At 41.0% G+C, this 27,971-nt stretch overlaps 1 protein-coding gene across 8 annotated transcripts in view; it reads right to left on the bottom strand.

Moving 5' to 3' along the window:
- Positions 1 to 27,971, bottom strand: part of DENND1A (DENN domain containing 1A) — a 545,539-nt gene that overhangs the window by 237,426 nt on the left and 280,142 nt on the right. For all 8 annotated transcript variants that reach the window (XM_032251630.1, XM_032251634.1, XM_032251629.1 and 5 more), the window contains one exon: positions 9,177 to 9,277. In XM_032251630.1, the coding sequence (XP_032107521.1) occupies positions 9,177 to 9,277 (101 nt within the window). The remainder of the gene's footprint in view (positions 1 to 9,176; positions 9,278 to 27,971) is intronic.

The raw sequence follows: 27,971 nt of genomic DNA on the forward strand, positions 1-27,971 counted from the left end.
CGACCAGCATCTGGAAACATCTGCTCTACTCAAAAAGCTCATGAAGGTCTGGAGCAAGGAGGCCAGCAAGAAACCAGATGGGGCTGGGTGAGCTTCAGATGGTAAATGACACAGGTGTCACCCTGCTGGGTGGCTGATAGTGCTTTCAGTCTATAAAGTATATTTGCACATACGTTTTTTATTTCATCCTAGAAAGTTTAAAGAACAAGTTGCAGTACTTTCAGCCCTCTACAGAGAAGAGATTCAGAGAGGCAAAGGCTCTTGCTCTAAGCTACACAGCCAGACAATAATGGAGCTGAGACAGGGACTCAGATATCCTCCTCTTGGCCCTGACCTATCCTTGTTTGTGCTACTCCACGGCCTCTCTGAGGGAGGAAAGTAACCTCGCTATAGATGAAAAACACTGCAAATGTGAGCTCAGTGGGAATAAGGGGAGGCCAGTAGTGTGGATTCTGAAGCCACTGAAGACAGCAGGGAATAAGATGGGAAGGAGATGTGGACATCTAAACAAATGGGTGATGAAGATCCCAGAGACAAGCAGTTGACAGTGACACAGTGGAGGGAAAGTTCCTGGGGGCTGTGCTCAAAGCCAGATAACAGGGTGGAGCTCACACCAGACCATAGCAGCGGGGACAGGAGTTAACAGTCTCCCTGCTGTGGCGTCTAGGAGCAGAAAGAGCAGCCTCACTCAGGCAGAGTCCAGCACTCCCTAGAGTCTCCAATGAAAGGAGAGATGGTGGAGACCTGGATACAGGGGAGGGTCTGGGATGGGCCCTGGGGCTTGAAAACACTCCTCGAGGAACAGAGCAAACCCAAATATTCAATGTCACGTGGTGAATTTGTTAGAAGGGGTTAATATCTTTATCCTTTCCTATCTGTAAACATTACTTTATCTCCTACCCACTTCAGAAGGGATGAACACAAAAATCTAGACCAGCAGTACCTGTACATCATCAACTGAAAATTGTTTCCAAAAGAAACCAAAGTATGAAGAGACATAGTGAAAACATGTGGGGTTCTGCCACCGAGGAATCAAGAAGAAATTTAAAATTAGCCAAGATTCCATACTCCACATGGTAGAAAATACATTACCCCTTAATCGCATAAGAGGTGGGAGAAAGGCATGGATAAGATGACTCACCTTGATAAGAAAGACATACAATAAAGAGAGAATCAGGGAGGACTCACGGGAAGATGGCCGACTAGGAACAGCTCAGGATTTCAGCTCCCAGTGAAAGTGCAGAGGGTGAGTGGACACCGCATTTCCAGACAGACTTTCATTGCCCACAGACCAGGAGATTCCCAGGCAGAGGAGCCCCACGGGTGGCCACTGCAGCCGGGCTGTTTGGGCCGATAGGGCTGTTTTGGCCTGTGCGGCTGTTTTGCCCGCACCCTGGCGCGGCGGTTCTCCTTACAAAAGACACTGGTCTGGGTGCCCTCTTAGCTGGCAATTGGAGCCCTGAGACGGGAGAGTCACCCATTCATCTGAAATAGCGAGCCAGGCCAGGAGATTCCTAGGCAAAAAACCGCCAGGAATCTCAGTGCCGCAGTTTCAGCCGGCTCAGTGAGTCGTGGCACGGGAGATCCCGGCGCCTTTTCAACAGGGAGAGAGTCGACCGTTCAACAACAACAACAACAAAAAAAGACTCTGAGTCAGGGAGCCAGGTGATCAGGCTCAGCTGGTCCCATGCCCCACCCCCCCCCACCACCACACACAAACCAGTAATTGAAAATGCTCTGCATTGAGAGTTTCACAGTAAGCACAGCTGAACCCGGGACAGTCCGGCTCTGTGGGGGAGGGGCATCCCCCATTACTGAGACACTCCATCACTATGGAGGCAGTCTGACCATTGCTGAGGCGGCCCGAGTTGCTGAGGCAACCCACCGTTGCTGAAGCAACCTGCCACTACTGAGAGAGTCCGCCATAACAGAGGCGGGCCACCATTGCCAAGGCAGTTCTAACTACACCCACATAAACAGGACTGCAGGGAAGATCACATGGCAGCTGGGCGGAGCCCACAGCAGCTCAGCAAAGCCTCTGCAGGCAGACAGTGACTAGGCTGCCTCCTCGCTGGCCAGGGCAGCCCTGAAAGAAAAAAAAAGGCAGCAGCACAACAGAAACTCATAAATAAAGCCCTAACTCCCTGGGACAAAGCACCTGGGGGGAAAAAAAAAAAAAGGAGTTTATGAGTTCTGCTGCAGCAGACCTAAACGTACCTGCCCAGCAACTCTGAATGAACAATGGAGCTCACGGCTCAGGACTTGAGCTCCAATAAAGGACAGACTGTCTCCTCAAGCAGCTCCCTGACCCCCGTATATCCAAAGAGTCACCTCATAAAGGAGAGAACAGACTGACATTTGGCAGGCATCCTTCTGGGACAAAGATAGCAGAAGAGGAAACTGGTAGCAACCCTTACTGTTCTGCAGCTGCTGCAGGTGATCCCCCAGCAAGAAGGTCCAGGAGTGGACCTCAGCAGTCCTACAGCAGAGGGGCCAGACTGTTAGAAGGTAAGCTAAGAAAAAGAAGTAACTTCAGCATCCACAAACTGGAAGTTCACTCAGAGACCCAATCTGAAAGTCAGTAACCACAAAGACAACAGGTGGATAAACCCACAAAGATGGGAAGAAACCAGCGCAAAAAGGATGAAAACACCTGAAACCAGAACACCTCTCCTCCTAAAAGGGATCACAACTCCTCACAAGCAAGGGAACAAGCCTGGATGGAGAAGGAGCGTGATGAAATGACAGAATCAGACTTAGGAAGGTGGGTAATAAGAAACTACAGTGAGCTCAAAAGAACACGTTCTAACCCAATGAAAAGAAACTAAGAACCTTGAAAAAAGATTTGACGAAATGCTAATGAGAATAGACAACATAGGAATATAAGTGAATTGATGGAGCTGAAAAACACAACACGAGAACTTTGCGAAGCATGCACAAGTTTCCACAGCCAAATTAACCAAGCAGAAGAAAGGGTATCAGAGGTCAAAGATCAACTCAATGAAATAAAACGAGAAGGCAAGAATAGAGAAAAAAGGGTAAAAAGGAATGAACAAAGTCTCCAAGAAACGTGGAACTATGTGAAAAGACCTAATCTACGTCTGATAGGTGTACCTGAATGTGACGAAGAGAATGAATCCAAGCTGGAAAATACTCTTCAGGATATTATCCGGGAAAACTTCCCCAACCTAGCAAGGCAGGCCAATATTCAAGTCCAGGAAATACAGAGAACACCACAAAGATATTCCTCAAGAAGAGCAACCCCAAGGCACATAATCAGATTCACCAGGGTTGAAATGAGGGAGAAAATGCTAAGGGCAGCCAGAGAGAAAGGTCGGGTTACCCACAAAGGGAAGCCCATCAGACTCACAGCAGATCTCTCAGCAGAATCCCTACAAGCCAGAAGAGAGTGGAGGCCAATATTCAACATCCTTAAAGAAAAGAACTTTCAGAATCTCCTATCCAGCCAAACTAAGCTTCATAAGTGAAGGAAAAATAAAATCCTTTGCGAACAAGCAAGTACTCAGAGATTTCATCACCACTAGACCTGCTTTATAAGAGCTCCTGAAAGAGGCTCTACACATATAAAGGAACAACCAGTACCAGCTACTCCAAAAACATACCAAATGGTAAAGAGCATCAACACAATCAAGAATCTGCATCAACTAACAAACAAAATAGCCAGCTAGCATCAAAATGGCAGGATCAAATTCACACATAACAATATTATCACTAAATGTAAATGGACTAAATGCCCCAATCAAAAGACACAGACTGGCAAATTGGATAAAAAGCCAAAACCCATCGGTGTGCTGTATCCAGGAAACCCATCTCACATGCAAGGATACACAAAGGCTCAAAATAAAGGGATGGAGGAAGATTTACCAAGCAAATGGAGAGCAAAAAAAAAAGCAGGAGTTGCAATTCTCATCTCTGATAAAATAGACTTTAAAGCAACAAAGATCAAAAGAGACAAAGAAGGACATTACATAATGGTAAAAGGATCAATGCAACAAGAACAGCTAGCGGTCCTAAATATATACACACTCAATACAGGAGCACCTAGATACATAAGGCAAGTTCTTAATGACTTACAAAGAGACTTAGACTCCCACACAATAATAGTGGGAGACTTTAACACCTCATTGTCAATATTAGACAGATCAACCAGACAGAAAATTAACAAGGATATCCAGGACCTGAACTCAGACCTGGACCAAGCAAAACTAATAGACATTTACAGAACTCTCCACCCCAAATCCACAGAATATACATTCTTCTCAGCACCACATCACACCTACTCTAAAATTGAACACATAATTGGAAATAAATCACTCCTCAGCAAATGCAAAAGAATGGAAATCATAACAAACAGTCTCTCAGACCACGGTACAATCGAGTTAGAACTCAGAATGCTGAAACTAACTCAGAACCATACAGCTTCATGGAAACTGAACAACTGGCTCTTGAATGTTGACTGGATAAACAATGAAATGAAGGCAGAAATAAAGATGTTCTTCGAAACCAACGAGAACGAAGACACAACATACCAGAATCTCTGGGACACATTTAAAGCAGTGTCTAGAGGAAAATATATAGCAATAAGTGCCCACATGAGAAGCAAGGAGAGATCTAAAATTGAAACCCTAGCATCAAAATTGAGAGAGCTAGAGGAGTAAGATCAAAAAAACTCAAAACCTAGCAGAAGACAAGAAATGACTAAGATCAGAGCAGAACTGAAGGAGATAGAGACACAAAAAACCCTTCAAAAAAATCAATAAATCCAGGAGCTGGTTTTTTGAAAAGATCAACAAAATAGGCAGACCACTAGCCAGATTAATAAAAAAGAAAAGAGAGAATAACCAAATTGATGCAATAAAAAATGATAAAGGTGATATCACCACAGATTCCACAGAAATTCAAACCATCATCAGAGATTATTACAAACAACACTATGCACATAAACTAGTAAACCTGGAAGAAATGGATAAATTCCTGGACACTTGCCTCCTCCCAAGCCTAAACCAGGAAGAAGTTGAAACCCTGAATAGACCAATAACAAGGTCTGAAGTTGAGGCAGCTATTAAGAGCCTACCACTCAAAAAAAGCCCAGGTCCAGATGGGTTCACAGCTGAATTCTACCAGATATACAAAGAGGAGCTGGTACCATTCCTTCTGAAACTATTCCAAATAATCCAAAAAGAGGGAATCCTTCCCAAATCATTTTATGAGACAAACATCATCCTGATACCAAAACCTGGCAGAGACTCAACAAGAAAAGAAAACTTCAGGCCAATATCCATGATGAACATAGATGCAAAAATCTTCAATAAAATACTGGCAAGCCGATTGCAACAGCACATCAAAAAGCTTATCCACCATGATCAAGTAGGTTTCATCCCGGGGATGCAAGGCTGATTCAACATATGCAAGTCTATAAACATAATTCACCACATAAACAGAACCAAAGACAAAAACCACATGATTATCTCAACTGATGCAGAGAAGGCCTTTGACAAAATTCAACAGCGCTTTATGCTAAAAACCCTCAATAAACTAGGTGTTGACGGAACGTATCTCAAAATAATAAAAGCTATTTATGACAAACCAACAGCCAATATCATACTGAATGGGCAAAAACTGGAAGCATTCCCTTTGAAATCTGGCACTAGACAAGGATGCCCGCTCTCACCACTCCTATTCAACATAGTACTGGAAGTTCTAACCAGAGTAATCAGGCAAGAAAAAGAAATAAAGGGTATTCAAATAGGAAAGGAGGAAGTCAAATTGTCTCTATTTGCAGACGACATGATTGTATATCTAGAAGACCCCATCGTCTCAGCCCCAAATCTCCTGAAACTGATAAATAATTTCAGCAAAGTCTCTGGATACAAAATCAACGTGCAAAAATCACAAGCATTCCTATACACCAATAACAGACTTAAAGAGAGCCAAATCAAGAACAAACTGCCATTCACAATTGCTACAAAGAGAATAAAATACCTAGGAATACAACTAACAAGGAACGTAAAGGACCTCTTCAAGGAGAACTACAAGCCACTGCTCAACGAAATAAGAGAGGACACAAACAGATGGAGAAACATTCCATGTTCATGGTTAGGAAGAATCAATATCATGAAAATGGCCATACTGCTCAAAGTAATTTACAGACTCAACACTATTCCCATCAAGCTACCAATGACCTTCTTCACAGAACTGGAAAAAACCACCTTAAACTTCATATGGAACCAAAAGAGAGCCTGCATAGCCAAGTCAATTCTAAGCAAAAAGAACAAAGCAGGAGGCATCACACTACCAGACTTCAAACTATACTACAAGGCTACAGTAATCAAAACAGCATGGTACTGGTACCAAAACAGAGATATAGATCAATGGAACAGAACAGGGGCCTCGGAGGCAACACAACATATCTACAACCATCCGATCTTTGACAAACCCCAAAAAAACAAGCAATGGGGAAAGGATTCCCTGTTTAATAAATGGTGTTGGGAAAACTGGCTAGCCATGTGCAGAAAGCAGAAACTGGACCCCTTCCTGACACCTTACACTAAAATTAACTCCAGATGGATTAAAGACTTAAACATAAGACCTAACACCATAAAAACCCTATAAGAAAATCTAGGCGAAACCATTCAGGGCATAGGCGTAGGCAAGGATTTCATGACCAAAACACCAAAAGCATTGGCAACAAAAGCCAAAATAGACAAATGGGACCTAATCAAACTCCACAGCTTCTGCACGGCAAAAGAAACAGTCATTAGAGTGAATCGGCAACCAACAGAAGGGAAAAAATTTTTGCAGTCTACCCATCTGACAAAGGGCTGATATCCAGAATTTACAAAGAACTAAAACAGATCTACAAGAAAAAAAAAAACAAGCCCATGCAAAAGTGGGCGAAGGATATGAACAGACACTTTACAAAAGAAGACATACATGAGGCCAACAAACATATGAAAAAATGCTCATCATCTCTGGTCATTAGAGAAATGCAAATCAAAACTACATTGAGATACCATCTCACGCCAGTTAGAATGGCGATCATTAAAAAATCTGGAGACAACAGATGCTGGAGAGGATGTGGAGAAATAGGAACACTCTTACTCTGTTGGTGGGAGTATAAATTAGTTCAACCATTGTTGGAAGACAGTGTGGCGATTCCTTAAGGACCTAGAAATAGAAATTCCATTTGACCCAGCAATCCCATTACTGGGTATATATCCAAAGGATTATAAATCGTTCTACTATAAGGACACATGCACACAAATGTTCATTGCAGCACTGTTTACAATAGCAAAGACCTGGAACCAACCCAAATGCCCATCGGTGATAGAAAATGGACAGGGAAAATGTGGTAGATATACACCATGGAATATTATGCAGCCATCAGAAATGATGAGTTCGTATCCTTTGTAGGGACATGGATGAACCTGGAAACCATCATTCTCAGCAAACTGACACAAGAGCGGAAAATCAAACACCGCATGTTCTCACTCATAGGCGGGTGTTGAACAATGAGAACACATGGACACAGGGAGGGGAGCACTACACACTGGGGTCTGTTGGGGGGAAATGGGGGAGGGACGGGGGGGTGGGGAGAGATAGCATGGGGAGAAATGTCAGATATAGGTGAAGGGGAGGAAGGCAGCAAATGACACTGCCATATGTGTACCTATACAACAATCTTGCATGTTCTTCACATGTACCCCAAAACCTAAAATGCAATTAAAAAAAAAAAGAGACAGAGAGAGAGAGAATCAGGCCCATTCACTTACTACTATATGTGAGAGAAGGCCACTGATTTTCACATGATGGCCCTGAGTTACATCCTTGTTATCCCTGTGGCTTCTTGGGAAGAGGGTGAGCCCAGCACGTTCCACTTAGGAGTGACTGTGGAATGCCTTCATGCTCCTTGGACAATCTGGCTACCTGGGTGAACCTTTCCAGTGAGATGACTGCAAAATGGGCTGGAGATCCCAGCAAAAGTACGACTGACCTGGACTCAATCACTCTGAACCTGTGGTCAGCGTCCTGTGTCATCAAGCAGCAGGGCTATGACCCTCAAATGGGTTCCCCTTTCCTGAAGCTCTCAATATCCGGCCTGCAGTTAGTGCCTTTCCCTCCATGTGTACCATGCTTCCTTATGGACTTTTGTTGACTTGAGCTGTTTGGAGACAATGTCTCTAACTGCTTTACACTAGAGAAAGAAATTACTCATGAGGAAAAGAGATCCAAATTGGTCACAGTCACTTTGGGTAATCTATTGAAGACAGGTAGTGAGGATGATGATATGTCTGTGGAAACATTTTCTGAGCACCTACCATGAGCCAGCTTTTTACATGGGGTCCTTTCATATGCTATCTTGTTTCATCTTTATATGATTATGTATTGAACAACTTCCTTTTACAGATGAGAAAACAAAGTCTTAAAGTCAAGTGACTTGTCCAAGATGGTAGGGCTGTCGCCAACACCTTTGTTTCTTCCTTCCACTGAAGTCAGTTTCACTGAACAGTGAAATGCTCAAGTACTTTAGATGGTTTTGCGCGTCTGGCTTGTGCTCCCAAACCACAGTGAGTACAAGTCTTAAGGAATGTGTCAGGGCATGGCTGAGACTTGAAGACCTTGGGGATCTCAATTGTTTCTGTCTGCAGTTTAAAACTTGTCTTAGGAAAAAAACAAACAGACATGCAACCTCTTGGTGCATTACTTTCCCCAGACTGAGAAACGGGAAAAGTTATTCTCTGGTACTCTTCAGAATGTCATAACATATAAGAAAACTGGAAACAAAAGGGTCATGCAACCAGGTGGTCTTAAATCCATGCCATTTTGAAGTTACCATTTTTATTTATTCTGAGACAGGGTCTCACTCTGTTGCCCTGGATGGAGTGCAGTGGCACAATAATAGCTTGCTATAGCCTTGACCTCTTTGGCTCAAATGATCCTCTCACCTCAGTCTCCTGACTAGCTGGGACTGCAGGTTTGCGCCACCATGCCTGGTTCCTTTTTTTTTGTACAGATGGATTCTCACTATTGTGCCCAGGCTGGTTGAAGTTAATATTTTTAATGTAGAGTCACCAACTGCATTAACAAGTGACACACCTAACATGTTCGGTCAGTTCAGGGCAAGGAGAAGCAGAAGATAGGGCCAGCCACCTTACCAGCAGTAGTCCAGCAGATGCGGTGGCAGCACAGGGATGTACACGTGCTGCCAGTACATGGGGTAGAGCATCGCCGCCGACCCGTGGATGCAGGCAGTCAGCTGTAACAGAGCAAAGCAGAGATCGATGAACAAATCCAAGGGAAGAGACACCGCCATTTGATTACAGCAATACAATTCTATAATTTTTCAACATGTTTACATGATAAGCCGAAAAACCTGGAGAAATCATTCTACGTTAACTCAATCACCCTAATTCAAATTTAGTAAGAGTTTTCTTTTCAAAATATCTTTTTTTCTGATTATAAAGTTAATATATGACTTATGGTAGAAAACTGTAAAAGCGTAGAAAGGGATTTAAAAAAAGCCGCCACCATTGGAAGATTTAATATTGTAGATTATTATACACACAAGCACATGTATTTCCTTTTAAAATACAATTAGGATGACTATACAGTATTCTTTTGTGTTTCTTAAAAGTGAGCGTTATTTGATGCCATTCTTCTTTAAATAATCTTAGAAAAAGGTATCTCTTAATGATGCTTTAAAAGCACAAATCCAGAATATTCTTTAAATATTTTTAGAAAAAGATATATTTTAATGATACTCGATGAATTTCCCAGGCCATTATATATTTAACTACTCTTCTACTATTAAGTAATATAATCATATCAGGTCAATAATTGGTATATATGGTTTCTAAATGTAGAATTCAGAGACAAAGGTTATAAGTATTTCAAGGTACTTAATAAATACATATCTTATAAATGTGTTAGGATAATGAACAGATGAAGGATGGAGGCTCTTTACACCCCCACCCCCAACCATACACCACGATTCTGGCCTTCCTGCCCCTCACCAGCACTACTCCTTGTAGTCAAGTTAACAGCCTTAAAATTGCATCTATCTTACTTTTATTTTTATTCTGATCATGACTAAGGATGAACATTTTGTCATGTTTCTTGACTATACTTATATAATAGACAAATGGTCTGTTCATATTCTTAGCCCCCTTTAAAAATTAGTATTAGTAATTTTTACTACTTTATAAGCAATCACTGATGATATGCAAAGAATACCCAGATTTTGTAATGTTTTCGAAGATAATTTATTCTTAATTTTCTTTGAATTTCTGGGCAAAAAGAGGGTCTAAGTAATTACATAGACACATATTTTCTTCCATTATGGTTTCTACCATTTTTTCCTACATAAGTCCTCCAGATTTTTCCTTAGCATTTAACTCTTCAATCCATCTGGAATTACTTCAGGTTTAAGGACTGAGGTGAGAATTTATTTTTTCCACATAGGTAATCAATTGCTCTGGCACCGTTTACTGACTAATCCTTCCTCTCCACAGTCTTTTGACTTGCCACGATTTTATATTACTTTTTTTTCGTAAGAGCTAGAGACATCATACAATCAGTATTTGATACTTAAAAATTTAGGAAGCAAAGATAATACAAAGGGATACAATTGCTACAAAATTCAATACACTGAAAAGAAAGAAAAAATCAACCTTTGGAGATATAGCTATGAAGTGACAAAAGCCAACAACACGTTTCTTTCTGTCTTTTTTTCTTTAATGTTTCCTTGGTTTCAGGGAAGCCTGTTCCCATGAGGACTTTGCTCCTTTTGGAAGCTGTTAACTGGCCTTTCCTGACAGAAGGACATTTACGTGGCGAAAGAGTGACGTGCCAAGGCCCAGTTAAAAGAATCCCAGAGGTTAGTGTAACATGAACCAGCTTTAAATTGGATATTCTGCTGATGTTTCACAGTTGTGAGAGCTGTGTGTTAAAGCCAGGGCTGCTACTCCCTACCCCCGCCTGCCTGGACACTTTCCTCCAGACCCTGTTCTTGAAGCCAGGTACATGCCATGAACCGGATCTGATTCAGCAGGCACCCAAGAAATGTTCCCAGAGACCCCGCCACAGCTCGCAGGTTTAATCCATCCCTTCCCGTTCTATTTCCATAGGTTCCCATATAAAAAAGGCTGTCATTCATATATATATATATATATATATATGTGCATATATATGACTAATCCCTTCAGGGCCTCTTAGAGATGAAAACTCCTTGCTAGTGTTGAGTGGAGAACAAACCAACCCGACCTGATTCCACCCTGAAGTCGGCTAGAGGGTTCCACTCTTTCTGCCCTCCTCAAGCACAGGTTCCGTCACATTACTTCCTACTCAGAAGCCTTTGGGGCATGCCTGGCCCCGGATGGCTCCACCAGCCCACGTCTAGCTTTACAGCAGCCATCTGTAGCCACACTCTGTACTGTCTTCTCCAAGTCTGTCCTTGGAATATATCACTTGCAGGCTTAGATAGGGTCATGTATTCCTATTCCTCCCCTCCCTTTCCACCTGTCGCCCAAACTGGCCAGGATTTGTGCCTCTAGCAAACTCCTTCCTCAGGTCTGTGTGTAAGTACCTCCTCTTCAAAGCCTTCCCTTGCTCCGCATGCATAGGCACCAGAGTATTATTATTAATAATATTATTAGTAATATTAATATTATTACTAATATTAATATTATTACTAACATTACTGTTATTATTATTACTAATTTTTGAGACAGGGTCTCAAAATTAACGGGAACCTATGGAAATAGAGTGAGAAGGGATGGATTAGACCTGTGAGCCTTGGTGGGGTCACCCAGGCTGGAGTGCAATGGCGTGATATCCACTCACCACAACCTCCGCCTCCTGAATTCAAGTAATTTTCCTGCCTCAGCCTCCTGAGTAGCTGGGACTATAGGCGTGCGCCACCACGCCAGCTTTTTTGTAGAGATGGGGCTTCGCCATGTTGGCCAGGCTGGTCCTGAACTCAAGTGACCCACCCACCTCAGCCTTGGAATTATAGGCATAAGCCACCGCGGCCTGCCTGTAGGCACTCATTATTAACTTGACCATAACATCTGCATGTTTGTCTCCTGACTATAAAGTACAGGAGATCCTGTGTCATCTCCATGTTCTCAGTGGCACAGAACACACACACACACACACACACACACACACACACACACACACACACACGTGTGCACTAGTTAATGGGATGTGTCCCGAATAAATAAAAAATAATTTTTACTTAGAATATACTGACAATCCAAAGATAGTTTAGTAGTTTGGCTTTTAATAGCATTATACGAACATTTTCATGAGTCTCACTAAGGTACACGACTCAAAGTCTAAAACAGGCCGGGCGCAGTGGCTCACGCCTGTAATCCCAGCTCTTTGGGAGGCCGAGGTGGGCGAATCACTTGAGGTCAGGAGTTTGGGACTAGCCTGGCCAACATGGTGAAATCTCGTCTCTACTAAAAATACAAAAATATTAGCCAGGCATGGTGGCGCATGCCTGTAGTCCCAGCTACTCCGGAGGCTAAAGCAGGAGAATTGCTTGAACCCGAGAGGCAGAGGTTGCAGTGGGCCAAGATCGCACCACTGTACTCCAGCCTGGGCGATGGAGTGAGACTCCATCTCAAAAAAAAAAAAGTGTAACACAACAACAGCAAGATTAGACACACAAGCATGCCACTTTTGAGAAACCAAGTCATTCACCATTCACCCATTTGGTCAATCACATGCCTACACTATAACTCCACAACACATAAATAAATAAAAGCATTTCAAAATCTATAAGGTCCCGTACAAATGTAAGGTAACATTATCACATGAATTAATTTGTGATTCTCTTTGAAAAAGTCATTTAATAGAATGAATCTGGTTCAGGTAGAACTTGATTATGTGACTCTTTTTAGGTTAACCTGGTTTGGGTCAAAAACCTATTTTAACTGATAAAGTAGCAGAGATCTCATCTTCAGATGATGTTCTTTTCATGTCTTCTTAACCTCAAAGGCAAACCTACCAACCTCAATGCCAAGATTTTAAAATTATTTATCCTTCATAAAAAAAAAAATCAAGCTTTTAAGGTGTTTGATCATTTCATTAGTGGGTTTTCTAAGGGCCAAATCTCTGCAATTGGGATAAAATGCATTACTCATTTGACTAAGAAAACAAACAAACAAAACAGGGAATTGCTTGGCTGTTTTCCAAAATACTAAATGACATAAACTATCTGCATCATTACTTAAGAAAGGTAAGCTGATTACAAGAAAAGTCCTAGTATATATCTATATTCAATAATGCACTCTGTTCTGTAAAGTATTGCTTGACACTTATAACTCTAAATCCTGTTTCTAAAAATAAAAGTCCTAAAGGCCTATGTCCATTCCTTACAGAATACAAACTTTAAAAGTAAATGAAAGTATATAATTTGGAGTGTAGTCAACAAAGGGGTATTGTGAATAGATAATTGAAGTGTAAGCTGAAGAAAATGATTCTATCAAAATCTCACTCAGTGGGAGAATGGAAAGATAGTATGTGTAAAATTTGCCCAGAGTCATTAGTCACAATGAATATTCATCAGAAGCCAATTATCAATCCCATTTAATGACACCCCAAAAGATTTTTCCCTGAAGCAGCTGAATAGTCTAAGACTCCAGACAAAACTAGACAAATTATACAGCCAACAGCCAGTCTAGCCAGGACACAGACTGTAAAGTAAACCACTGGTGGGTTTTTGGATGCACTTTAGCAAATTCTGTCCTCAATTAAAGGTGCACAAGGTCAGTTATATCTCAGAGATTTCTATATGGCTCCATTAGTTTTCTTTGAGACAAAGGGAGAAGGGGAGAAGGGGGTGTGGGTAGGACATGAATGGAGAGTGATCAGTGATGGAGTTGGAAAAATCACAAGGACACCTTTTTTTTTTTCCCAGTCATTTCTCAGAGATAAAGCCCAGATTGTCACAATCTTAGATTCCAATGCCTCTGCTGAATCCTCATAACATCGCTGCAATTTAACATGCAATAAAAATAAGAATGCTCCCTGAAAAGACAAAACTACAACATGCGCCAGGTACCATGGTGGGGTTTAGACCCTTGCAAAGTATTGTTTTAAAGGAAAGTGTGTGTGTGTTGATACACATATACACTCATCACCACATTTCACAGATAAAGAGACGGTTTCGGAGGTGAATTAACTTGCCCAAGGCCACATCGACAGTAAGTGACAGAACTGGGACTTGCATCCAGGTCTGTCAGAATATAATGGCCACTGTATTTCCACAATGCATAATTAACTCAAAAAGTATTCGAGTGCATACCCTGTGCCATCACTGTGCAGAGGACTCTGAAATAGATGAGGTATTGTCCCTGTTGACATTGTTAAATGACACAGACATGCATTTGCCTTGCTGCTAGATGTCCAAATATCTAGGACAAAATACCAATGACAGAAAATAATCATTTTTAAAACAAACACAGATATGATCATTTCCTGGGGATTAGTTACATTTAACTAAGGTGTTGTAGTGTCTTTAATCCACAGGAAATTCTAGACAATGAAACAATTATGATCAGTCAAAGGTTTACATTTCATTTTGGGTACATATATCTGAGAGTCTGGCTTGAAAATGTTGGAAAGTCTCGCTTTGTCATGTTCCCTTTCACATACTTGCTCAGAATCTTCTAACTAATTTTTTTGACCTGGGCAAGCCACTTCCTTTCCTAGGTCTCAATTTGCCCTACATGTAAAACAAAAGACTAGACTACAGGATTTCTGTGTTCCTTTCCAGCTTTGGCAACTTATAGTTCTAGAGGAATTACTATCCTTTGATGTGAAGAAGGCTCCTCCTCTGCCCCAGTTTATCTTAGTCAGCTACGCTAGGCCTAAGCAAATCAGGGTATGTCTTTAAGCTGGTCTTGCTTTTTCATCTCTGCAGCTCCAGGGCCCAGCTGGAATTCATGAGCTATGTAGAAACCACCACCTTTCAGCCACCTCATCTCTATCACCTGACAAGGGCACAGCCGTCGTCTTTGCTTGGCCCCTGATGCTCTGAAGAACTCAGAGGTAGATGACTTTAGGCAACCAGGAACACGAGGCTACAGGTTTGAGCTCTTCAAGGACTGAGACCACATCAGAAACGTTTTTTTTTTTTTTTTTTTTTTGCGATGGAGTCTCGCTCTGTAACCCAGGCAGTGCAGTGGTGGGACCTTGGCTCACTGCACCTCTGCCTCCCAGGTTCAAGCGATTCTCCTGCCTCAGCTTCCTGAGTAGCTGGGATTACAGGCACTTGCCACCACGCCCAACTAATGTTTGTTTTTTTAGTAGACATGGGGTTTTGCCAAATTGGCCAGGCTGGTCTCGAACTCCTGACCTCAGGTGATGTGCCTGCCTTGACCTCCCAAAGATGATTCTTCTTACCTCCTGCTATGCTTGACACAGAGTCAATGCTGGGTAAATGTTTGGGGAATGGAGAATGCCTCCAGATTCACATCATGAGGAAGAGTAGGCAAGATTACCAGACATTTAACAAATTGCAATTGCCTAATAGATTACAACTAGAGGCTGTACATTTTTGAACAAGTATTAAGATTCCAAGCTCTAAAAGCTGGCAGAGGAAAACAATCAGATGGTTACAGGCATTCTTCCCATCCTAGAACTCATTAAATAATCAAACCAACACTGGCTTCACGGGGTTAGAGGCATTTGAATTTCTCCTCTGAACCTAAACACAAAGAAATGAATAAAATGACAAATATAGAAAGGATACCAGATTACTGACTTTAAAGGGAGGTCATTCTTAAATTTATTCATTTTGACCAGGGATCATCTTATTTAGAGCAGTTGCAGAAAAAGCTGTGTGTCTTGGGAAGTTGATCCCTTTCTCAGTTTGAGAACTTGATTCGTTTATTTAATTAAAAAACATCTTCGTATCATGGTGTCATGATTCAAACACTGCTGTGGTTTTTGTTTGTTTTGATTATTATTTATTCTCAAATGAAAAATCCTCTCTAAAATCATCAAAACGGTTTAAGCAAAACCTACAGGGACTCTGTGAAGTTAACCTATTTCAACCCTTCCATGGGTATGAGAAAAACCTTTAATTATAAAGGGTTCAGCTATGTTCAAATTGCATTTACTGATTTACTGTATTTAGTGGGGGAAGAGTAGGCTTTTAAGAAACTATCAAAGATTCCAGCAGAAAGGCAACTTAGAACATCTCAGAAATCAAAGAACCTTCAGCTAGTCTAGGCAGATGCCGGACATGTGAGTAGAAGGAAAAGAGCAAACAATGTCTCACTTTACTCAGCAGCTGAAATGCAGAGCTGCTTTTTAGTGGGTAATGGGAACAATCGTTATTCCAGTAGTTTCATTTTCAGTTTGGCAGAACTCATCTTCTTCCTTCTCCATTATCTTTTGGGAAAAGGGAAGGAATAAAAACATACACACACACACACAAACAACGACAAAAACACCTAACAAGAAGTGAAGCAAAGTGTCTTCCTTCAACAGCAATATCACCCAGTCAGGAGGAAGCTTACACGGGCAATCAACCGCCGGCTTAATCACTTCTCTCCATTTTTTTTTTTAAAGCTATCTACTAGCTAGAGTAATTAGAGTAAGTTATTAACCGGGGCAACAAGCTTTCGTGCCAAGATTTGACACTTTAAAACATCAAAGCAACTAAAACTGCCAGTGTAAAGCTTCAGCTACCAAAGCAGAGGCAGAAACTATGGCGTGGTAAACTACACCGTAAATAAGCCCACAGCACCACAAATGAGGAAAGAACTTTCTTTTCATCTTTAAGATGAAAAAGGCAAGGTTACATGGGGGACTGATAACAATTTATTCAATACAGGGACAGCCAACATGCTGCCACTCCTCCACGCTGTGTCTGTGACAGACATTACTAACTGATCACAGAGTCGGGATGTGGCCTAAAAATCTTTCCTCACATGTACTTTTTTTTTTTGGATACAGAATCTCACTCTGTTGCCCGCGATGGTGTTGCAGTGGTGCAATCTCCACCTCCCAAGTTCAAGCGATTCTCCTGCCTCAGCCTCTTGAGTAGCTGGGACTACAGGTGCATCCCACCATGCCAGGCTAATTTTTGTTATTTTTAGTACAGACCGGATTTTACCATGTTGGCCAGGCTGGTCTCCAACTCCTGACCTCAAGTGATCCACTCACCTCAGCCTCCCACACTGCTGAGATTACAGGGGTGAGTTACCACACTGGCCTCACAATGAATCAAAGTAGGCACTCAAAAAGAAACCAATTTGCCACCTCAAATCTAGTAAAAGCGGATATTTATATTTCTTTGAAAATATAAATCATAAGTTTAGCTACTGGATCTATACTATTGGTTTAATAAAGAATCATACTTTTAATGCATGGCTGTAGTCCCAGCTACTCGGGAGGCTGAGGCATGAGAATCACTTGAACCCAGGAGGCAGATGTTGCAGAGCTGAGACTGAGCCACTGCATTCCAGTCTGGGCGACAGAGCGAGACTCCATCTCAAAAAAAAAAACAAAAAACAAAACTCAGAAGAAAGATTCAAGCTATAAAACATCCACCAGCATGACCACTGAATTCACATTACTATCTGCCAATCACTGAGAACAGTGCTTCATGTACATTTAACTCATTTAATTTTCACAACAGCCCTATCAGGTAGGTAGCATTTGATAGATGAGGAAACTAAGACTCCTGGGTGTTGAGGAACTTGTGTAAGGTCACAGCTACTGCCAGAACTAGGATATGAACCTAGAGAAGTTGAGCTCTGGATTTTGTGCTCTTAGCTCCCTTGAAGCTGCTTCTGTGCTCTGATCTGTATTAATCCGACAATTACTGAGTATCCACTCTGTGTACATGCCATGCCCTCAAGAAATTTAAAATAGAGAGAGAAAGATCAAAATGCAAACTATCAACTTTAACACAAAAGCATTATGAAAGAGGTACTATAATAGAGGTTCAAATGTGTTAGCATATAAAGAAAGAATCATTAATTCTGCCTGGGGCGAGAATCAGGCCTGCTTCACAGAGACAGAGACTTCAGAGCCCAGAAGGTTGAAGACAGAGAAGCTGCTAGTCCTCCCCACCGCTAGAGGCCAGGCAGGTGGTAAGGGTGGGTCAAGTGAACATAGTAGCCTATCAGGCCACTCAAGCTCTGTGAGGAATTGAACGAGAAATGACCATTTAGTCAAATGACTAAATGACTAGTGAGAAGTGGTTGGCTGGCAAAATCTCATGGGAGTTGCCGAGACTATTCTGCTTTGCTTGGATTCACTCCCTATCCGCTATCACGGCAATCCTAATATTCCAAACTCTCCCAGGATCTTTATCGCTCTCCTTGCTTCTGAAAGTCACATCGGGGTTTATTGCCTACACAGATGAGATTCAGCCTCAAGTAACATTACTGAGTGAACAGTGTGCCCAGTTCTGGGCTCTGTGCTTTCATGTCTGGATGGTCACTGGATCTTTTTAACGACCTTGAGGTAGGTGTGAATACTATCCCCATTTTCACAGAAGAGGACAGAGGCACTCAGAGAGGTCAAGTAACTTGCCCAAGGCCAAGAAAGTGGCACAGGGAGGATGAAGTACAAGGCAGAGGCAGAAGTGGAACAAAACCATCCTGACTTGCAGTCTGATACTCTCTCCTCCACTCCCGCTGTATTTTTTCTTGGGGAAAAGATACCTCCAGCAGGGCTGTCTGACACACCTAGCTAGTAGACTCTGTGTAGCTATCAAGGTAGCAGGAAAGAACAAATGTCAATGTGCTCTGTGTCTGCACTGGCCCATGACTGCGTGGTCTAACCTCATATCACACTAACTTGGTTCACCAAAGTGACCACACTTTCAGTCTGCAGAAACAACACAGGACATGAGTCCTTGCTCCCAGTGTCTTAAGCACCTAGTAGGTGCTCAAATTTCTTTTACGATAGCCATGTCTGCCAAAGTCGGTGTCATTTAGGGCTTTTTTTTTTCAAAAAGATTAAAATGCCAATGACTTAAATATTATCTATTAATGTTTTGATTCATAAGAGTCATATAAGAAGTAAGCTATCAGTCCTGCAATCTAAGGAAGATACAATTTATTTCACAACTTGACCACATTACTAAAATAATAAAATGTTCTGCCATGGCAGAAATAGGATGAATTTAATGAAATGGCAAAAAAAAAAAAAAAAAAGAAGAAAGATCACCTATTTACACACATGTACCCTAAATTACACTGGTGGACTGCATTGGTATTCCATAAAATTACTGAGAGCCTGAATAGCTTATACTTAGCTATGGTCCTTTTCTAGTCTAGCCAAGGCCCCAATCAAAGCTCTCCCAAAGAGAATATGGAAACAAAGAGCTTTTTAAGTGCCAGTCGGTACTCATAAACATCTTCTAAATGAACTTGATCAGTCTCTATTATGTCATCGCAACATGAAAATGAGTCTAACGATGCAAAATAATAGCCACCAAAGAATAAATATTGTTTTTGTCTTAGAAAACTGTCTATTCACTGGTTCCAAATCATCGTGTATATCAATCATCCAGGGAACCTTAAAAAAACATTCCATGGTTCCATGCTAGACTTTGTCAAACAGAATGTCTGGAGATGGGGCCCAAGAACCTGCATTTTTAACAAGTTTTCTGGGTGGTTCTAACATAATGCTAATCCATGGATCAGAACTGGGGAATCACTGACAATCTGAATCCTGTGCCTCATCCAAAACAGGTGCTCGATGTTTGCTGAAGCAATGAGAGAAGAGGCAGGAGAGGAAGGTAAGAGCCAGCAGAGAGACCATGGTTGGCTGAAGTCACATCAAAGTGTCACAAATCAACCTGTTGATACTCTATATTATATTAGAGTCTCTATGGGATCTCAAGGTTCTTCATTCCAATTAGAGTTTAACATGAATAAGAGAAAGCCAATTCACACATAATTAAATGAAGAATATAGTTCAACAAGCAATTAATTATATATACATTTTAAAGCCAGAGAGCACCTGCATAAGTAAAACCCACCAATCTTCTCTCCTACTTTCTGTGGGAAGTTCCTTTCATTTATTTTTTAACAGTTTTTAATATTCTCTGAACCATAATAAAATTGTATATAATGGAGATTAGAGAGGTTATGTTATTTGAAAGTTTGGCTGCAAAGCCTGTATTCCATGCCACTTCATTATAGTTTCTTAAGGATTTCCCCCTTCACCAAAAGGATTAGTTTTCTTCTCACTTCTTTGAATACTCTTCTCAGGTTGTTGGTGTGAACTAGGTTACTCTCTCTCTTTTTTAACATATAAAAGATAAATAAACAAAATGTTCGATTTTTATTTTTTAAATAGAACACTAAATTTAGTCTTAGAATTCTCTGTTTGGTAAGTTTCCAGTTGCAAGGTCTTGGCTTCCCTTGAGCACAGTTTGAAACAAAATAATGCAGTTTGTTCCTACGGCTGGAACATGCAGAGTGGAGTGTGCAGGCAAAGAGGCCTTGGCTCTGCTCCAGGATTTCAAACCTCCTTCAACTGCCACTCTCATCTCTGCTTCAAGGGCTGCAGATAAGCAAACAGGATTAGTGTTTTCTAGTCCAGAAGAGCTAGGAAAGCTTTACACACATCACTTAGGTGCCCAGCTCATCACACAGGCTGGCGTGGACATGACAAGATGGCCTTCATCAGGAAAGTAGTAAAAACGAAGCCAAATCTAAAAAGCTGCCCAGTCCACAAACTGGCCCTTTCGTAGGTCTCAAGACCAGATGGTACTCAGACAATGGATGCTGTTGGTGGGAGTGGTGGGACGGGACTGAGGCAAGGCTGGGAAAGTCTCCAGACTCCACTCACATATTGAAGCATCTCCTAAGGGCCATACTGTGTGCTGGTGAGGAGATGGAAGTATTACCTACCACTCCTTAGGCCACAGGGTGCCCAGTTCTGCCCAGGTCCCACATGCCCTGGGACTACTTGTTGTTTATGTAGTTAGGAAGAAACTGATAGGGAGAGAATGCCAGGTTATTTTTTTTCTTCCCTAAATGAGGTTCCATCAGAAAAGTAATAATGGTTTTCAGTTATGGCTGCAGAGGCTAAATTATCTAGGTCATGGGCTTGCTACTATACAATATTGCCTTCTGAAAAGCATCCACTGGATAAAACAGATGTTTCTCAGGAAAGTAAATACACCTTTGTCATTATTTAACTGGATATTCTTAGTTGTCCAAATTTCTTTCAGGATCCCTAAATTATACAGGGGGCGATTAGGACAAAGATACACAGCTGGCAGGAACTGCATATGAACCCTGAAAAGTTCTTTATTCTTTACTGCATAGGACAAAGATACATAGCTGGAAGGAACTGCAATATATGACCCCTGAATCCACAGCGAGTTGGAGAAGATATGCCCAGAGCTCACCAAGGCTGTGCTCATGGAAGGAGAAGGGTGCAGGAGCTGCTGGGAGACAGCCAAGTCTAAGAATGCATGGTCGAAGTGAAGGGACTCTGAAGCGTTTTAAGGAAATGGAGCTTTGGCTAACAGAATGGGTGTGTCCATTGGAATTCACACATCCGCCTCCCGTTTCCTGGTGCCTAGAGTAGTGTCAGGCACACAGACAGGGCTTGCAGAATCTGAAGTGAAAAGCTTAGGTGCTTGTTCAAAGGTGACAACCAGGCAGAGGTTCTTTATTTTAGCTCCATGGCCAACAGGGTCATGCTAAGAATATTTCTCTGAGTACAAGTGTCACAGGGAACTCATGACAATGGAGAGCTGCCAAGGGGGTAGTATGAGGTAGCAAGGATGCTGGCCTGGTTTTAATTCCATCTCTGCTGCTCATCTTAGACAAGGCACATCAACTTTTGGGGTTGCCAATACTCCCATCTGCAAAGGGAGAAGAAAACCAACAAGCTCCTAGGGTTGCTACAAGAATGAATAAAAAAAGTGATCACATACATGATTAGCATAGTGCCTGGCACATAGGAAGGGGGGTGGCTCAAAACGTTAACTTAAAAGAACTTTAAAAGGGTGGGGAAGAACTGGGGGGCTCCCACATAAAGTACTGAGTATGAATCTACTTAAGGACATTCTTATGCCTTTATTCTGTGAATGCTTTTTGGTGGTCTTGGACAAGCTACACAAAAAACTCTTAAGTGCTATATAATTAGGTCTCATTTTTCACCCAAACCAATAGTACCCAGCTCCACTAGTTACCTTATCCACCAGATGTGGCTCAGGGTATCTTTTAGGCTCTTTATAAGAATTTTCAAATTCCTTCAGTGGGGTGGCTATTCCTAACAACATGCCTCTGGCTCTTGTGACAGTTCCCACACAAAGGATTTGAAAATGGTGTAAATAATGGCACCCAATAGACATAACCTGGTTCTCAGGCATGTGCTTCGAAGGGGCTGAGATTAGTCTGCGTGTAATCCCTGGATGTCTCTCTGTTTCCAGAAGCCAAAGCCGCCTTCCCCTGACGCTACATCATAATGACCTCTATTCATGGCCATCTCTCCTACTACTAGGACATGGCCTTGAACAAGTAATTCCACCTTTCCAAATGAACTGGCTGTTCTGTAAAATGGGAATAATATCTATCTTCTAGGAATGCTGACGGAATTCTATTATCTCTATCAAGCTCTTCAACCAACTTGCTATCCAGAGTTTCAAAAAGCATTATGAGTTAAACTCAGATATGAAAATATGGAAGAAAAATAGGGCCTTTGTGCTACAAGGAATCACACAGAAGTATTTACATTAGAGAACAAGATTTAGTTAAGCCTTCCCTATTTATCATTTATAAAGGAAAACAATCAATATACATTAACTGAGCAAAGAGAACAAAAACTTACATTTTTCTTATACAGAATATCACAATGTTATTGACCGAGAAACCCTGAAATGCGTATTACCTGCCTCTGAACTCAATATTGTTGGGTTTGTCTCTATTGACACAGTCATTTTTATAGAAGACAGCACATGAGTGCTTGACAGCTTTTATTTTTCACATGCTTGGTGGCTCTGAGGAGCATGAAGCCTCCATCACATCAAACACAATTCAGAAAAATGTGGTTTGTCAAGTATTGCAGGCCACATCAGGATCCTCAAGAGAGGGTCCTCAGAAAATCTCAGGCTGAGATGGCTTTTGCATTTTTCCCTCCACACCAGCCCCCATCTAAAAGATAATAAAAAGCCACTCTAAAGGAAATAAAAGGCAACAATTAGAAAACCTTTAAATTCTGAATTCGAAGAGGTCCAAAGGCGTGAATGCAACTGAAGTCTGCGCAGCTACGCCATCCCCAGAGAAACTCCGCAGAACCACTCAGGATTCTGCCGAGTGCACGTGAGATACAAGGAGAAGCCCACCTCCCCCAGAGAGGCTTCCACCCGCAATCCGTCAAATTTTGAACCCAATTAAGAATCAACTCTTTGTTAAGAAAAGCCTTTTAAAAGTCAAAGTAATACATGTTCATAGCTTTCAAAACAAAACAAAAAGTAGTCAAGGCTTATCATGAAAAGTAACAGTCCACTTCACCATTCTCCTTACACCCTTCACTCCAAGTCATCACATTTAACACAGGATTGATCTCATTTCCAAATCATGAATTCTTGGTTTCACATTTTCAACATTAAAACTTGGATTCTGCCTTCTCTTTGCAAATGATCTGTTATCCACTCAGAGGCCAGTCACCTCGCTTATCCAGTTGGCTTCATTCCACAAATATTTATCGTGGTGTTGCCTGGGGACACAGCAGTGAATGAAACGGGCAACAATCCCTGTCTTCATGAAGTTTACATTGTAGTAGGGTAGGCCCTTAATAAACTGGACGTTAAAATTTGGTTTCCCATTATAGAATTTATTAATGTATTATAAATGTCTGCACAGGCTACATACCAGGCCTGTTCTGAGAGCTATGCAAGTATTAACTCATTTTAATTTTACTTCAAAAGAGGTAAACTGGTGACTGGAAAAAGACACTAAAACAAGTCCACCCGTTTTAGTGAACAGGTGGGGACTGAATCCTAATGGAAGACTGAGGCAAAAATGAGGCGAGAAGAATTAGTAAATACGTAACTCTCTTGAGGAATTCTGTTCTGAAAGGAAGACTAGAAATGCAATAAAGGGGATATGGGTCAAGAAAGTTTTGTTTTGAAGTCTGGGAGCCTCTATAGCACCTTGGCGTGCTCATAAGAAAATAATCACGGATGCAGGAGAGCAGAGCTGCTTGTTTACTGTGGGAGCAATTTCCTTGACGGAAACCACAGTGTCACCTTTCCTGTTGGCATTCCGAGGCCATCTATATAAAACTGCAATCCCTGCCACTCACTACTCCTCATCTGGTCTCTTTGGCTTTATTTTACTCCTTAGTACTTAACATTTCCTACAGTTCAAGATATTTAACTCCTCTGGCTTACTGACAGCCTATGATACTAGAATGCAAGCTTCATGAGGACAGTATTGTTGCCCGTTTTGTTCACTGCTATATCCCCAGTGCCTATGGCAATGTCACGATAAATATTTGCAGAATGAAGTTGGACAAGCGGAGTGACTGGCCCCAGAGAGGACAGACTGTTCATCTGCAAAAGGAAGGCAGAGTCCAGAAGTGCAGGCCTCAGGAGGCTGAGCAATGTGGTGTGGGTTCCTGACACTCTCTCCTGAGGGCTTCCATTAGTTGGGTATAGATTTCTAGGTTAGAAATCATTTTCCCTTAGAAGGTCAAGACACTGCTTCACTGTCTTCTGGTTTCCAGAACTGCCACTGCCAAATCTCAGGCAATGTTGATTCTTAGTCTTTGTACAAGAACTACTTTATCTCTATCCCTGATATTCTAAAATTTCATGATAAAGGAGTTTTGCATCTTTATAGGCCTCTAAAATTTTTTGAAATATATTAAGTATATATGTCATATAAACAACTTAAAAAAAAAAAAAGTTAAGAACCCCAAACCTGCCACTTGGCTCAGGAGTCAGCAAACTACAGTGAAAAGGCCACGCCTGGCCTGCGGCCTGTTTTTGGCAATAAAGCTTTGTTGACACACAAACCACAACCGTTAGTTTACCTCTGGTCAGCTACAAGGTTGGAGCCCAGCAGTTGCAACAAAGACCATATGACCCACAAAGGCGTATTTATTATTTGACCTTTTATAGCAAAATGTGTTGGTTCCACCCCTGGCTTAAGACAAAAAGCAAAACTTTTGGTGTCCCTGGTACGACTCTTCCCAACCAGTCTTTTCTCCCTGTGAGGAAACCATTACCTAAATTTTGTGTTATTTCTTTTTACCTTTGTAGTTTGTATGTATTCCTAAACAAAAAACCATTTAGTTTTTCTAACTTGAACTCTGTATTACTAAAATCATACTGTACAGTATGTCCTTGTGTGACCCAGTTCTTCACTCAGCTTCTAGAACAGAGGCATAATCATGTTGATAGTGCAGTTCATTTTCATTGAACCGATCAATATTCCATTGTGTGACTACACCAGTCTATCAGTTGTTGATAGTCATGAGAACTACTTCCAGGATTTACATAAAACAAACAAAAAGCCACTGTGAACATTTTTGTACATGTATGCCACCATATGTGACCAAGGGGTATGTGTATATATACAAAATGTCACCTAGGAGTAGAATTGCTGAGCGATGGGCATATGTAAATAGTTTTGTAGCACATACCCTTCAAACAATAGTAAATAACATTCTCTAATACATTTTCAATATGACACCTGGCTTTGTCAACCACCAATTTTTTTGCAGACCTACTGTGCCAATCTCTTTAGGTTTTGTTTGTTTTTCAGAGACAAGGTCTCACTCTGTTGCCCAGGCTGGAGTGAAGTGGTAGGATCATAATCTACTGCAAAGCCATGATCCTGGGCTCAAGTAATCTTCCTGCCTCAGCATCCCAAGTAGCTAGGACTACAGGCATGTGCTACCATGCTAATTTTTAATTTTCTTTATAGAGACAGGGGTCTCACTATATTGCGCAGGCAGGTCTTAAACTCCTGGCCTTAAGCGATCCTCCCACCTTGGCATCCCAAAATGTTGGGATTACAGGTATAAGTCACTGTGCCCAGCCATAATCACTGTAGTTTTAAGGTGCTTTTCTATGATTACTAATGTGGTTGAGTATCTTTCCATATAGCTCTTGGCATCTGTATTTCTTCTGTGAAATGCTCATTCATGCCTTTTGCCAATTTTTCCCTTGACAGGCTTGTCTTCTTTTTAATTGTTGTAGTTCTGTACTTATTTCTGATATTAATTTGGCAGTTTTTTTATACCGCAAATCTCAGCTTGTGACTTTTCAGCCACTGAAAAGTATCTTTTAATGAATGAAAGTTCACAATTTTAATATTTTGTTTTATACAATGTGTATTATGGATCATCTTTAAATAAGCCCTTCTCTACTCCAAAAATCATTGAGGATGATTCTACTTTGTCTTCTAAATATTTTTAAATTTTGCCTTTTACATTTAAGTTCTTGATCCATTTGGAATTTAGTTTTTTGTGTGTACAATGGAAACTGTCTTCCTTTTCTTTCCCATGTGGACAGCCAATTATTGAAAAGTCCATTCATTCTTCCTCATCTGTAAGACAGAGGTAATTACAGAACCCCTAAGGCTGTTGTAGTAAGAATTAAATGAATTAATATCTGCAAAGTGCTTAAGACAGTGCTTGGCATAAAGCAAGGAATCAAAAATATCATGATTAAACAATAGGGAATTCAGTTCCACTGAGATGATGTCTTGTTCTTGTTGACCGAAGTTTAATAATCTAAAGCAATAGTAACTGGTTATGGATTAGACTCTTTCAAAGAGGTGATAATAGATCTGGTTGACAATACACTCATTCTGAAATTCAGTCTGGGTGTCTGTGCCCTGAAATTATGAACTGCACATATGGTGTAAAATAAAATGTAAAACAAAGCAAGAGGTCTAGTATAGGCTATTCTTAACACATAGTGGGCAATAAAAAAACTGAGCTCTTGATGAGCAATCAATAACCAAAGAAAAAATAAAATAATGAAGGAATAATAAAAACCATAAGGAAAACTCTAGTAGTCTCAGAGAGTTTTCATTATTAGGCAGCTTTTTTTCATAAGTAAACCCAAAACTGATTTTATCCATAGGTCCTTCGTTAGGGAACTCTCTGCTTATAAGAAGATTTTTCTACCCTATCTAACAGAGGGATACCTACTAGGCATTCTACTCCTAGTCAATTTCTGTATATAAGTTTTGTCTACAAACAAAAACAAAAACAGCAATAAACCCAGCAAACAGATACTGAATTATTTAGGGGAAAGTAACGTGATGCCTGTGATTTACTTTGAAATGCATAAAAAATAAGACGGATCTCCTGTAATCCCAGGACTTTGGGAGGCCAAGGTGGGTGGATTACTTGAGGTCAGGAATTCGAGACCAGACTGGCCACCATGGCAAAAGACCATCTCTACTAAAAATACACAGAGTAGCTGGGTGTGGTGGTGCATGTGTGTAATCTCAACTACTTGCATGACTGAGGCACAAGAATCACTTGAACCTGGGAGGCAGACGTTGTAGTGAGCCAAGATAGTGCCACTGCACCTCAGCTTAGGTGACAGAATAAGACTCTGTCTCAAAAAAAAAAAAAAAAAAAAGATGGATCAATGGATGCTATGGAAGATGAACAGCTGAATAAATACATGCCAAAGACCTATACAATGTCACCAGTAGAATTTAAAATGAAGTAGATCAGCATTCACTGTAAAATTATTTCGACTTTCTATAATGGCTTCAGAATTTTCATAAAAAAACATTGGGGAAAATGTAAATTCTTATATTTAGCAAGTGAAAAACTGAAATAAAAGGAATATAAAAATATTTAAATTATACACACAGCAAAAGTTATATAGAAAGTTCATTATAATTTATAAGAAAAATATCAAGACACCCATAAAATAAATGCGAAAGGATTTTAACAAAATACAAATAAAAAATATAAAC

The sequence above is a fragment of the Sapajus apella genome, unplaced genomic scaffold, assembly GCF_009761245.1.
Source record: "Sapajus apella isolate SASKATOON/1434 unplaced genomic scaffold, GSC_monkey_1.0 scaffold76, whole genome shotgun sequence".
Lineage (NCBI taxonomy): Eukaryota > Metazoa > Chordata > Mammalia > Primates > Cebidae > Sapajus > Sapajus apella.